General features: G+C 46.0%; 1 protein-coding gene across 1 annotated transcript in view; it reads left to right on the forward strand.

Annotated features, from left to right (window-relative positions):
- Positions 1 to 2,707: 2,707 nt before the first annotated feature.
- Positions 2,708 to 14,046, forward strand: part of LOC147728838 (uncharacterized) — a 1,063,528-nt gene continuing 1,052,189 nt past the window's right edge. The window contains exons 1-2 of the mRNA XM_086963349.1: positions 2,708 to 2,772; positions 2,862 to 2,935. Of these exons, the coding sequence (XP_086819475.1) occupies positions 2,722 to 2,772; positions 2,862 to 2,935 (125 nt within the window). The 5' untranslated portion in view covers positions 2,708 to 2,721. The remainder of the gene's footprint in view (positions 2,773 to 2,861; positions 2,936 to 14,046) is intronic.

Genomic DNA, 14,046 nt, shown 5'->3' on the forward strand with positions numbered 1-14,046 from the left:
GCCCAACTGACCCTAACCCTAGCTTCACTAAGACCGAACTAACTCTCCACCCTCGGGACACTTTCCCTAATACAAAATCCCCAAAACAAGGGGTGAGCCCATTCCACTACTCCTTCAGCAGGTACAGCCTCTCATACTTTTCCAGTGTCGAACCTTCTTTTTCCAAAAACTGTTGCTGTGTCCTTGGATCCCAGGCACCTTCTCTGCCAAATGTTGCAAATGCACCTGCCAGCACATTCCCTTTGTCTTCACTCCTAACAATCTAACTTCTAAACAATGGCTCATTATACCTAAAGAGCTACATGGCCTTGCACCTGCAAAAATATGCATGAGAATGAATCCATCTGCACGCTTTAAGTTTCAATTTGAGATTCAACTGCAAACACAAGCTTTTTCTCAAGGTACATTTCCCAACTCAACATTTCTAGTCATGCTAAGAAAACCCACAGTTAGGCCTCTGCTAGTGTTTCATCTCACAGGCCTTTACTCTTTTGATTGCATTTCTACTATGACAACTTAAGCGTTTCATTAGTAAATCTTGACATTACACTCTATGTTAACGAACATTATTCTCATGTTAAAGCATTACATTTCTCATTAAGCAGCCTACACGTGCAACTTTAATATGGCACGTTTAATCTCAATGCACATTGTATACACAGAACAATTAATCCTAAATTACTTAAGGCATTATTCTCGCGACTAAGCACTATATTAATCAGTAAATGATATAAGCATAATTCTTAATTCTATATACTGTAACACTCTCGATTAGTCCTAAATTTCTAAAACCAAACATTAGTAGGCCCTCTAAATATGTGGGTGATGACTACAGGCGGTTATGATGCACCCCTACAATTTTTCTAACAATATGGCGCTGTGTCAGTATCACAACCTACAGCGGTGAGTCTACGATTCTTTTTTTGTGCATTTTTTTCCCAGCAACACAACAGATTGGCCCACACAGTAGGGTCGCCCCCCTCATTGCCAATATAGAGGTCTACTAATTATGGGCGCACAAACTCATGGAGCCTAACCATGCAGCAGCAAAGAACACAATACCGGACACTGGTTACTGGGTATGTGCAATTCACCACGGGCGGTGGTGGTACCTTTATTTATATCCTAAGGACAGAGCCTGACCCTGAAGCTTCAAAGTTTGACATTGTATCGTAGTGGCCGGTTGTCTCACTGCAACATCTGAAATAACATATTTGATTACAACACTGTGCATGGCCGGGCGCAAGTTATAGTTACTTGTTAAGATCTGTAACTCTAACATGCTGATTATACACGAGTTCTGGTGCTCCACTTACCAGTTTCGCAAGGATGGAAGGCTCAGTGTCTTCCAAAGGACTTGATTGTGTGAATTTTAAATCATAAGAAATGTCCATAACATAAGTAACTAACTGATCTTTGTTGCACCTTTATGAAAAATCTCATAAATGTATTACTTTACATGTATTACTTAATTTTGAATGTCTAGTTGCATATTAACAGAATGGGTGTGTGCAGCATGTTTTAGATGTTCATTTTTGCTAGAAAACATAGTCATCAATGGATTCCACAAGACTGCTTAAACCCCAAGATAATGCAAAGAGAGTAATAAAATGTCCTATTGTAGACAGGAAGGCTATTATGTGTGGCTCTACAGACTCCTAAGCAGTGCTTAATTTGAGCAGGTGGTTTCCACTGCTGGCCGGCACTTTATTGTCAACAATTAAATATACATTAAAATCACTAATATCTGCCACCCAAAGCTATACGAATTCCTTGGGTGGCATGGGTTAGTCATTTTTAATGTATAGTTCAAGTCTTTATTGTCACACTTGTATGAGTGTGATGGCTAGTTGTAATGGTGCTGTTATTGGCAGTGCTGCTGAGGTCAATTATGTGGTGCAAGCTGCAGTGGCTTTCTGACAAGGGCGCTGGCACTTATTTTTTTTACAAATTAAGTACTGCTCCAAAAGACTACCTTAATCCATTGACCACTCTGACCCCAAAGCCATCCAACTGGCTATGGGAAGACCTCTCAAAACATCCCTACACAAAGTTGATTACTCCAACCTTTAGAGTTGGTTTCTAACTTTTCAGTCATACATAAAAAATTATTGCGTACGTCTGGGAATCTGTCAAAGTCATAGATTACCAAGGGTAACGCAAAAGTGCCTTAATGCCCACCCACCCGTCCCTGTAGCTACACCTGCTCACATGAAAATTCCAGTATATTGCTGGATCTTTCAAGCGTGCAAATCACATTTGCCAAGGGAAAATACCAGGATTCCTGATTATGTGATTTCTGAGAATACAGGTCAGGGGTTTCCTTCACAATCGAATTGTCCTTTGTGTGCCCCCCCAAGCTAGAGAACATATTTTTTTTAAAAATTGGAACAAAATCCTTATGGACAAGGTTTAAAATTAAACTAAAATAATTTCCAATAATGTGTAAGAAGCATTCTGTTGCAGTTGTGCAGCGGCAGTGGCATATAGTAAAGGGCCTCATACTTGTGTTAAAATTTCGAACGTTCTGGGCGAGTTTGCAGCAGTCGGCACGCGCCCTCTCGTTCTTGCCTATACGTAGCGTGAATGGACTGAAAGGAGCGGGAGACAGAACTGAAACGTGATCTCACATACCGGAGTCAACGAGGTGAGGCGCGAGGACAGCTCCTCCTTCCCTCCACTGGCTGTTAGGAGTTTGCTAGCAACCCGTCGTTGCTATCGATGCAGTTAGTGCAGAAGACAGCGTGCAGTATGCCAGTTTTCTACATGCAGGTATGCTTTCTCCCAGTGACAATTCATTTTTTATCTTTTTACCTAACTTAAAAAAACATAATTCCTGCTCTGTGTCTTACTTATTGTAGGGAGAGAGGTGTGCGTTTCACAGGGTTGCGAACACCGTCCGATGTCTCTGTGGCTTGCTGCTCTCCATGAAGAGGTAACTCACGCTCGAGTTTAAAAAATGTTTAACACGTTTCATGTAAGTGCGTTTAAAATTCCTACAGCCGAACACATTTGAGCGAAACTCAGTTCGTTTAGCGGAGCGTGTTTTTCCTGTAACCATTTTCTTGAAATCACCATAATGGAGTCCTTGACATCAGGCAAACCTGAAGCCTGAAGTTTGCATTTTTCATGGGGAGGGGTGGAGGCCCTGTTGTTCAACGCACGTGGAAACCGGCGATTAAGCAACATAACATCACTAAAGCGAACCCTAGGGGCAAGCTGAACGGAGAAAAACGGATTAAAGAAACGATTTATTATATTTGCCTATCAAATTGCATTTGCATGTTGGGGACATAGCAAGCCATTATATAGAAACAACATTACAAACCTTTGTTATAAGTGGCACGAAGATTTCAGGACATGCACAGATAAAAAGTAAATACTTTGGACATTGCGTTAGGTATGCGACATTTGCATTGTGCGTGGATGAAAGAGCCCAAGTTCTACGTGTTGACCGAAAGTAATGAGTGTGTGCATGGTGTTGTGAATAAAAGTATAGGTCTGTGGCAGAAAGCATTGTGTAGATTCCCTTTAAGATTAGGCATAACGTTGCTCAACAAAGTGTAAACTGAAACACTTAGAAGATCACATTTCAGTCTGACAACCAGAGGACCTGTACAGCTTTTAAGATGACATCATCATTAAAGGTGTATGTCCGATTTAAAGGAGGCAAGCAAATTAATGTTTGCCCACTGTTGGTACAATTTTCTATACTAAAAGTAGTGGCTTTACAGGTTTATATTACAAGTCTGATTTAGTAACCAAAAGTCACAGATTGTTTTAATGAGAACATAACATCTTTTGTGGCATAAGATGAGGAAGGAATGGTGGCATTAGCTTCTAGTGAAGTCTCTCCTCCGAATCCATTCAGGAAAATAAGTGCAGTTTTTACTGAATTCCATAGGTTTACATAAACATGTCTGTAAATGAAGCAAAAACTAGAGAGGTAGTTTATTGCATTTTCTTCGAGGAATATCACATAATCATATGGCCGGGATGCCCGCCACCCCCTCCCAACACCTATCCCCAAGGATGGGAGAAGTCGGACACTGGTTTGAACTTTTGGAAGGCGGGAGGGAGTCACCCTCCCGGCCGTATTTATTAAAATATGAAGCAAAATGTAAAACATTAAATAAAAGTTTCATCATTATGCATTATGTACAATTTTACATTTATTACATTTCGATGAAGACATGTACTTTGGCTAACCTTAACAGATCTCTAATACAAAGGTTTCCTAGCCGAGTCTAACATCCTGAAAATGCATACATTCTAAATTAAAATTGTACATCCTAGCATTAAGGGCCAACGGCAAGGTCTTAACCGGTGTCAGATCCCTACTACCAGACTCTCGCCCTCACGGTGTGAGTGGCGCATGCGCAGAGGACTCTACCCTCATTGCCAACTGTAACTTCCCTTGTCATGGTGGGGGCCCCCTTTCCACTCGACGCCATCTTAAAGGTCGTCCGAGTTCCCGTGTGAGGTATCTGTAGGAAGGACAGCGTGGACTCCCCCCCATCCCCACACTCTCTATCCGCCGTCGCGGATATCCGGCCCTCGGGAAATTAATAGGAGGGGCATCTAGCCGCCTCCCCCCCGGGAGGGGCCTATGGCCGTCTCCCCCTAGGCGACCCATCCTTAGTGGGTGCCGCCTCCCCGTGGAAGGGGCCAATGGCCGCCTCCCCCCGGGCGCTCCCATCCATTCTGGGTGGCGCCCCCCTCTAGGGACCTTGAAATTACTGCTCACCGATCATGACCTTACCGCCCGACCAAAAATAAATACGACAGTTGTTTACCTACTAAGGAAAGAAAAATTCTGACATAGCCTCGATGTGTCATCAACTGCTCTCTCCTGCAAAGAACACATTCTGCAACTGCAAAAGTTACATCCTTATCCTAAACATTCCTTTACTTTTTCTAAAAGGGAAAAAAGGCTATTTCTCAGGAACCCTTTATTTACACAAACATTTGCAATAAGGGGCTGGTGGGTGGGTCAAAATTGCTGCTTGTTCTGTCGAAGGCTCCCGAACAACGAGTGGGTGCAGCCTTCCGAGCCGAGGAACAAGAGGACGCTTCTTCGGATTCCCGCTCTATTTATTCTTCTGCGGGAGGGCGTGTACCCTCCTTCTGTACGCCTACTGGGCGTGGTCTTCTGTGTAAGTGTCTAGGACAACCCCTCTTGGGCGGGAGAAGGCGCGCCCCGGCTACGCCACTTCGGGCATACCAGCCGAGCCACGCCCCCCGCCCAAAATGGTTTCCCGGGGGGATCGAGGCACCCAACCATACGTTCGGGGGGACCGAGTGGTCGCCCCTTTCCATATGGCCGGGATGCCCGCCACCCCCTCCCAACACCTATCCCCAAGGATGGTAGAAGTCGGACACTGGTTTGAACTTTTGGAAGGCGGGAGGGAGTCACCCTCCCGGCCGTATTTATTAAAATATGAAACAAAATTTAAAACATTAAATAAAAGTTTCATCATTATGCATTATGTACAATTTTACATTTATTACATTTCGATGAAGACATGTACTTTGGCTAATCTTAACAGATCTCTAATACAAAGGTTTCCTAGCCGAGTCTAACATCCTGAAAATGCATACATTCTAAATTAAAATTGTACATCCTAGCATTAAGGGCCAACGGCAAGGTCTTAACCGGTGTCAGATCCCTACTACCAGACTCTCGCCCTCACGGTGTGAGTGGCGCATGCGCAGAGGACTCTACCCTCATTGCCAACTGTAACTTCCCTTGTCGTGGTGGGGGCCCCCTTTCCTCTCGACGCCATCTTAAAGGTCGTCCGAGTTCCCGTGTGAGGTATCTGTAGGAAGGACAGCGTGGACTCCCCCCCCATCCCCACACTCTCTATCCGCCGTCGCGGATATCCGGCCCCCGGGAAATTAATAGGAGGGGCACCTAGCCGCCTCCCCCCCTGGGAGGGGCCTATGGCCGTCCCCCCCTTGGCGACCCATCCTTAGTGGGTGCCGCCTCCCCGTGGAAGGGGCCAATGGCCGCCTCCCCCCGGGCGCTCCCATCCATTCTGGGTGGCGCCCCCCTCTAGGGACCTTGAAATTACTGCTCACCGATCATGACCTTACCGCCACAGACCGGATAGTTGACCGACTATCCTGGCCCCCTACTCCTCCTAATGGTCATGCCTCCTCAAACCCCTTAGCCATGCTATGAAGTCTCCTATGAGTAAGTCATTCCCCTCCCTGGTCAGGTGAACCCCATCGTTCAGGTACATGCGATCGCCCCGAATACACCCATGAGTAATGCTATGTAACTGTGAAGAGCGGAACAATTTACCAATTTTATTATTAACCCTCTTCACTGAATGGTTCAGTGCTGACACCGAAAGGCCCCCCGCCATACCTTCCTTGGAATCATGTGGGACCAGGCAATCGTGCACCCCGGGACTCTTTTAGCTAACCAGCTAACAGCCGACAAAATGTGTTTCAATAACACTCGTCTACCCAGTGTCACCAAGTCGTTGCCCCCCAGGTGTACTATGACTACAGATGGCGGTGACCTCTGCCGCCCTAAAAGACCCTCCAAAAAATGGTTCGAATTGGTCAAAACAGAGCCCGCCCTTCCCATGGAAGGCCACTCTGTACCCGTATTCCCCAGGTGCGTGAGTCGCGTCACCTGCCTTGAATACGTCCCCGGCACGCCTCACGTATGAGTGGCCCACGACCCATACCATCCTCTCTCCAGTCGGTGATCCTTGACCGCTGGTCTCCCGATGTTGGGTCGACTTCAAATTCCGCCCCGCGTGACAGGCTCGTGAAACTGTAAATCAAACAAAAGACAAGAAGCGTGAGTGCATGTCAATTGATCTTTACAACATGTGCAATCGCACATACCTTTTGAAGCAATTCGAGGACCAACGGCCCAGCTGTTTCACTTCCTCTGCACTCTGACCCCTGGCTGTAGCCTCAGTAGCAGCCCCTATCCTAAAGGAGTGGGTCCAAAAATCGCACGGGTCCATGCCCGCGGCAGCGATTGACAGTGCCAGCACCCTCTGAAACTGAAATCTCGTCAGTGGGATGCCATCCTTGTGCCGAAGCAAACTCCCCCCCCATGTAGCCGTCCTTAGTGCCAAATATTCCTCTACACACTTTAACGGGCACATGGGGGACCCTCGTGCACGCTGCACGATAACACTATTTCCCATAGCTCCCTGGTCAGTCTTGGACCTGGCTATCGAGATCACCATCGAATCACCCCTTATTTGGACGTTATCCCTGCACAAGCCTCCCTCCATATCTTTCTTGTTCCTTGCGACAAGTTCGCTCACCCGCATAGCCCCATGGAATGCCAAAGCGAAAGCTGCCCGGAACAGAACTGCTTCGAAATGGGAGGAGCACGTCTCATCCAGCTTTGCTAAAAGCAGAGACAGTCTGTCCAAGCCAATCGGGCGCCTCGTATCTTGCTTGCGACCCTCGAGGCGCTGCCAGCCGCGAAGGGCTTTCTTAACCAAAAAGGAACCCGTTGGGTCTTTTATACCATGCACCTGTGCCATGAATGAAATGGCCGCTCTATGCCTACTGGCCATTGCCGCTGATCGGCCCTCCCTGTGCAGCGCTACCAGGAACCCCAGGAAGGATTCCTCCTGACCCCAGCTCTGACTCCCTGTGGGACCCAAAAATGTGCCATAGGAACGAAACGCTCCTTCGTATGCCTTCCTTGTCCTGGGGGCTAAGCTTGCTGCCACGAGGTCCTGTAATCCGGGGCACCGATTAGCCATAGTGCTTCGGGGAATGGTGCCGCCACTAGGTCCGCTGTAGGTAGATAACCCCTGAATGCCTGCACATGTGAACGAGAGAGTGCATCAGCCGCATGATTCAGTACGCCTGGCACATGTTTCGCCCTGAACTGTACATTCAGTCTCATGCAAAGCAGCACAACTTCTTTCAACAATCTCAAGATCCATTTGCAGCGTGCTGCCTGTTGGTTAATGCAGTCGACAACAGTCATATTATCAGACCAAAACACCACTGAGCGGTCCCTGAAGTCGTCAGGCCATGCCATCAGAGCAACCCAAATGGGGAATAACTCCAAGAACCCAATGTTACCTGTGAGACCGCTGGAGTGTCACCACGTCGGCCATGTTTGCGCCGATCATCGATTACCTAAGATGGCGCCAAATCCCACGCTCCCAGCTGAGTCAGTCCATAGACCTAGTTCATCTGAAGACGCTGGCGGCGAGTTCCACACGACTCGACCGTTGAAGTCCGCCAGAAATGCCAACCAAATGCGCATATCCTGGCGAACCTCTGCCGACAGTCTCGTACGGTGGTGCCCCTCTTTGAGACCAACCATAGCTTGTGCAATAGAGCGTGAGAAGGGGCGGGCCATTGGTATCACCCTCAAAGCAAAGTTAAGCTGACCCACTGTTTGTTGTAACTGGTGCAGGGTCACTTTCTCCTTGCCCAGGCATTGCGTCAAGGAAGCCCTAAACTTGGCCACCTTTTCCATCGGTAAACGGAAACATCCCTCCACAGAATCGAGCTCAATTCCCAGAAACTCCAGTGAAGTAGATGGTCCGACCGTCTTACCTGGTGCCAATGGGACTCCAAACTCCCACATGAGGATGCAGAAGTCGTGCAGCGCCTGCGCACAGTTCGTTTTGCCGGCTGCTCCCAAGAACAGGAAGTCATCAAGATAGTGCATAACATGCCTATGCCCTGTAGCCTCGGTGAATGCCCACTCTAAAAAACAGCTGAACATTTCAAAATAGGCACAAGAAATGGAGCAACCCATAGGCATGTATTTATCCATGTAATAACTTCCTTGAAATGCAAAACCTAGCAAGCGCTGATCCTGTGGGTGCACCGGGAGCAACCGGAACGCCGATTCTATATCTGATTTCGCCATCAGCGCCCCGGGGCCCAGGCGATTTAACATGGCCACGGCATCATCGAACGATGCGTACCGCACTGAACAAACTTCTGGGTCAATGGCCTCGTTCACAGAGGAACCCCTTGGAGCAGATAGGTTATGAATAAGTCTAAACTCCCCTGGGTCTTTCTTCGGGACAACCCCCAATGGGGAACAGATGAACTCCGCCACCGGCGGGCGAATAAAAGGCCCTGCCACTCGCCCTAAACTGACTTCTTTTGCTATTTTCTTCTCTGCCACGCCTGGATTGTGCTGTACCGATAACTGGTTTCTACAAAAGGAGTCCCCCCGAAAATCCCCCGCCGGGATGTGGAAGCCATGTAAGAAGCCCTTCCTCAACACCCCAGCGGATACATGATCAGGGTATATGTTCAACCAAGGAGTCATAGCCATGAGATCAACGGGTGTAGGCAATCGGTCACAACGGTCTACCTCACTCCTGCTTAGACCCTCCTTTTCCTCCCGTCCCGCTATTTTTAGATCTACATGAACTTTCCGGGTGTGAGGAATTCCCACAGCCGGCACACACATGCTTAAACCTACATGTTCCCTGCGGTCTGTTACAGTTGCCTCGATTGAAGCCCCAACAGACCCCACGTTTGCCGCCATTACCGCCGATCTTAGGCTGGTAATCCCCACCGGTGCCCGCTCGAAAGGGCACCGCGGGCTTTTGGCGGACAACTCCTGACCCACTCCCGCCTGGCGAGGACGTACCTGCCGCCCCTGGCAGGAGCTGCTTGTGCCATGACACCGAGTCCAGGCAATCCCAAGTCAAAGTAGCATCATATTCTTTCGCTTTCCGGAATTTCATGTCATAACCTTTCCATTCCTCCCCCTCAAACATTGAATAAAAATCCATAATACTGATAAGTGTGGCTCAAATCCACCTGAGCGACTTACCTCACTCATCTATCACTAACAATTAAATAATCCAGCCAGGCAGTGGAGAAGAGTTAGGCACATATTTATTCAAATAATATTCATCTGCAGATGGGCCCTGTCAGTTCTACACCCTAGAGAGTGCATCGAGAGGACAGAGGACTCTCCTCACAGCAATACAATATAACATAGCATGGCAGCGTGAAACCACGCCCAGACTGGAAAAGTACTGGGCTCAGCAGAGGGAGAACAATGAGCTCATGCATTGGGCATCTGCACCTGCGAAGGCTACCCTGTTATCTTCCCTTCAAGGACACAGAGTCGAAGCTCTGAGGAAAGAAATGCTGAAACAGGGACTTTCTGCTCATAAGGGAGGGGGGAAAACTGTACCATGAGACATTGGGGCTGCAGAGCAAATGTCAGCATTAGAAATCTGCCTGTCATAGGCAAGCTTCTTGTTATTATAAGAAAGTATACAAATATATAAATATTGGGAACCTAACAGATAGAAGGCAATGTACTACAGCAAGTCTTCTAACTTAGAAGGCAAAAATAAGACAAAAGCTTAACCATTACAGAAACAGTTCTATCCAAATGAAGCTTGCATATAAAGAAAAATAGCTCAGTGGGTTGCAGCACATGAATAATAGGCTGTAACTGCATATTAATTTATGACACATTAGGCTAACATATATACAACATCATTAGCAGGAAAATTACAATCTATCAGACCCTCCTTTTAGCCTAATGTGGCTAACATAAGTGCATCCTTTATTGCTCAAAGTAGGGACTGTGCAATTCTAAAGGAGAGAACGGGAACGGCATCACTCATCAATCAAATGTCGGGAAAGGAAATACTAGGATGAGCATAGTCATAGAGGTAGCGCAGCATACTATAGGACAGGAAGTGCAGAGGCAACTAGTAAAAGAACAACCCCTGCAATACCTACTAAAACAATTATTATTCTCTGGGTGTGAGGCACCCTCCTTTTTGACTAATCTAAGCATATTCTCCCGGTGTACCATTGCTCTATAACATTATGTCATTATTGGACAACTTAAAAAGACATCACAGTTCAAGTCATGAGCAGGAAGTAATGCAATAATATTGATCAGAGAAAACGCCCTATTGAACCATATACTCAGTGTTCACTTGCATCTAGACTACTCAAAGTATACTAACCCTGACAGCTACTTCCATAGGGTAAGAATAAAAGCAACATTTTTTTTTTTTCACCCTTGTGTGTTTGAAGGCAACGACCCACACCCAATAATCTGCAGTACTATAAGTAACAGGTGTCTTGTGCAACAATAGAATACTACATCATCCTAATGAACTTCCCAAAAACAAACACATTATTACATTTGTAGACCATGTGAACCAAATATGGGCAGGGGCATCTGGACAAGGAGCCGCAGAGGCAGCTCCTCCTGGGGAAAAGGAACATTCAAAGGGACTCATTTTCCTAGCTAAAAGACCAAAGTAAACTAAGGGAAAAACAGTTCACACTGAGGCCAACCAGGGGGAAGCGGGCTCAGGTCTAAGAGGAGCCGCAAAGGGCTGCTCCTCATCGGGGATAGGACGACCAAAGGGAACGTAACCAAAAATCCAAAAAGCAAAAAGGAAAAAAGGGAAACAGAAACTAAACTAGAAAAAATTGTCCCAGACAGTCCTAAAACCGGCCAGAGGGGTTCTTCAACCCTCAAAAGGGATCTTCTCCCTGTGTCCGTTAAAGCCTCACAGGCAGGCTTTTACCGTTCATACCCTAATCCGACGTCGCTTGTCACACAGCAGTTGTAACAGAGGAGCACTTAATCTGGGCCCAGGCGCAGTCCTAGTGTCTCACCTGACAATGTCTCAACAGTGCACCAGGGCTCTTCCAGCAGTCCATCCCTAACACTCTCTTTAGTCCTTCCCTACTTCCCTTACTCAGCCCTTCTTCCGATACCCTGCTCTCCTTTCTTGGGCCACAGATTGTATCGAGTGCTCCCTCGCACCTCTGGATCTGTGAACAGAATGGGGGGCTCATTTTGCAGGGGACTTATCTGCTGATCTTTGCTCACTGTTATCAAGAGAGACCTCACCACTATCAATCAGAGATGGCCTCTTATCCTTTTGATCAGGCTCGTCACCTCTCAATAAAGCATCTGAGAAGCGTATTTGTCATCAGCGACGCCCTTTCTCGCCCACTCCCACTCATGGGGCAACAGAAGCTAGACCCTTTTTACACGGCTGGCATGGGTGCCCACTCATGAGCCAGGATCCTGAGTGCTGTTTGGGTGGTAACAGCACCTTCCTCTCGGCTCAAAGTAAAACTTCCGCTGGTTTCTTCGGATGTCGACGCAGTCCTCATGATTGTTGGTGTGTCCAGGCCCCTCCGGCAACGGCTTCAGGGTGTCTGCTACCTATTGATGAATAGAACGAAGATCTTTAGTCAAAGCATACAAAGGGTCAAAACAATTTGGTCTCAAGACACCACAAACATTTGCTGGGCGGTGTGGATTTGAATGAAAAAAACATCTCAGGCCTATCAATAAATTTGTGCTAACAATAGATAATATATTACATGTTTGACTTTTCCACTGTATTACCTGTGGTCGGACGTATGCGTTAATTCTAAGAGAAGAGAAAAAATAAAACAACACAGACATGTTGTATTCCCGCAAAACATTTTCTTGAGAATCCCCAAAAAGGGAATTTCAAAACGCTATTCCAATAGCATGCACACAGCGTCTACTTTGAGAACCCTCACTGTTGTGCAAAACATCAAACACTTCTAATATTCACCTTTTTTTTTTTTACTCATGACCATGCTCATGTACTATGGGAAACAGCAGGAAACTAACTTCTACAAAGCTATAATTGCAACAGAAAAAATATTTTGCTGAGGATATTTTGCTGAGGATCACACAAGCATCTTTCACCTTTTTCACTATGTAGACCATGTCTTGTGATGGTCTGGTGGAGAAAACAACACAAAATGACAAAACACATCAAGAAGAGGAAACTTGGGTATACATAATGAGAGAAGAGAGTTTCAAGCTGGCAGGTAGTATGGAAAATCCTTGTAAATATACATGACGTTAAGGGTGGCCTCTTTTAACATATGTGGACTGAATAACGGAGGGAAAAGGCAGACGGCTGCAGCTATGCTAAGGACGTTAAGGCTGGTTGTGGTATGTCTCCAATCATATTATGGGGAAGGATAAATTCATGCTGGAACAGATGGGGTATGATGTTCTTGCTCATACAAATCAGGATAGTAGGACAAGAGGAGTAGCTATCCTAGCTAAAAAATATTTCACTCATACAAAGCTATTGAAATTCCCCCGTTATAGTTAGTTCAGCTAACTATAACACGCGCGCCTGCAATGCACTGCTGATGACATCACATATTACATCACTCATGACGTGGTCAGTGACATCACTCATGACATCACTGATGACATCCCAAATGACATCACTGATGACATCATCCAGTGAATGTGTGTCTTTCTGAAAAATAAAAGAAAAAAAGTACAGAACTATTGTTCCCTTCAAAGGTCAAATAAGGAAACATTAGTCTGGGGCGTCTTCTCTAATAAAGACTATCAGTTTATTTTCACAGACTAGCTAATAAAGAACTAGCAGTGTGCCAGCATAACTTTAAAACCCAACACTTGTAAAACAAAACTACCAACATCAAATTCCCTTTTTAGAGCAAAGCAGAACAGGCTAATAAAAATTGGAGAAGAGGAGGGAGCAATATACATGTTACCTATTCCTAATTTATAGGAGAGATAGCGGAGAGCTAGCTACCTCACCCATTTTTGACAGAAGGAAATCTGAAACATATTTCTCTTCAGTCAAAACCATCAACCCCCGGGTGCAGCACTGGGCAGAAACAAAATTGTAGGAGATACATAGCACTTTTGAGAGGGCTAGAACATCTTTTAGCACATGTACAAATGTCATTGCCATAAAATGATGTGTGTGCCTATTAATATCGAGAATTCATTCTTATTATTTATCCATTGCAAAACACACAACCTCTTTTGAGGCCTTATATTCCCATTAAGGAGTAAGGACAAGGAAAGTGTAAAAATCCCCCATAACCAGGCACTATGCGCCATTCATTAGGGAAATGGCGGCAAAAGGGAAATCTATAAAAGAACAACCATGTAACAAAATAGACGTACACTGCTAAAAGTGCTGCCTGTGAAATTTAAGGACCAGAATAAATTCCCCACAGAGGAGCTTGTACTAGTATCAAAAATAGAATTGT

The sequence above is a fragment of the Lissotriton vulgaris genome, chromosome 3_1 (assembly GCF_964263255.1).
Source record: "Lissotriton vulgaris chromosome 3_1, aLisVul1.2, whole genome shotgun sequence".
Lineage (NCBI taxonomy): Eukaryota > Metazoa > Chordata > Amphibia > Caudata > Salamandridae > Lissotriton > Lissotriton vulgaris.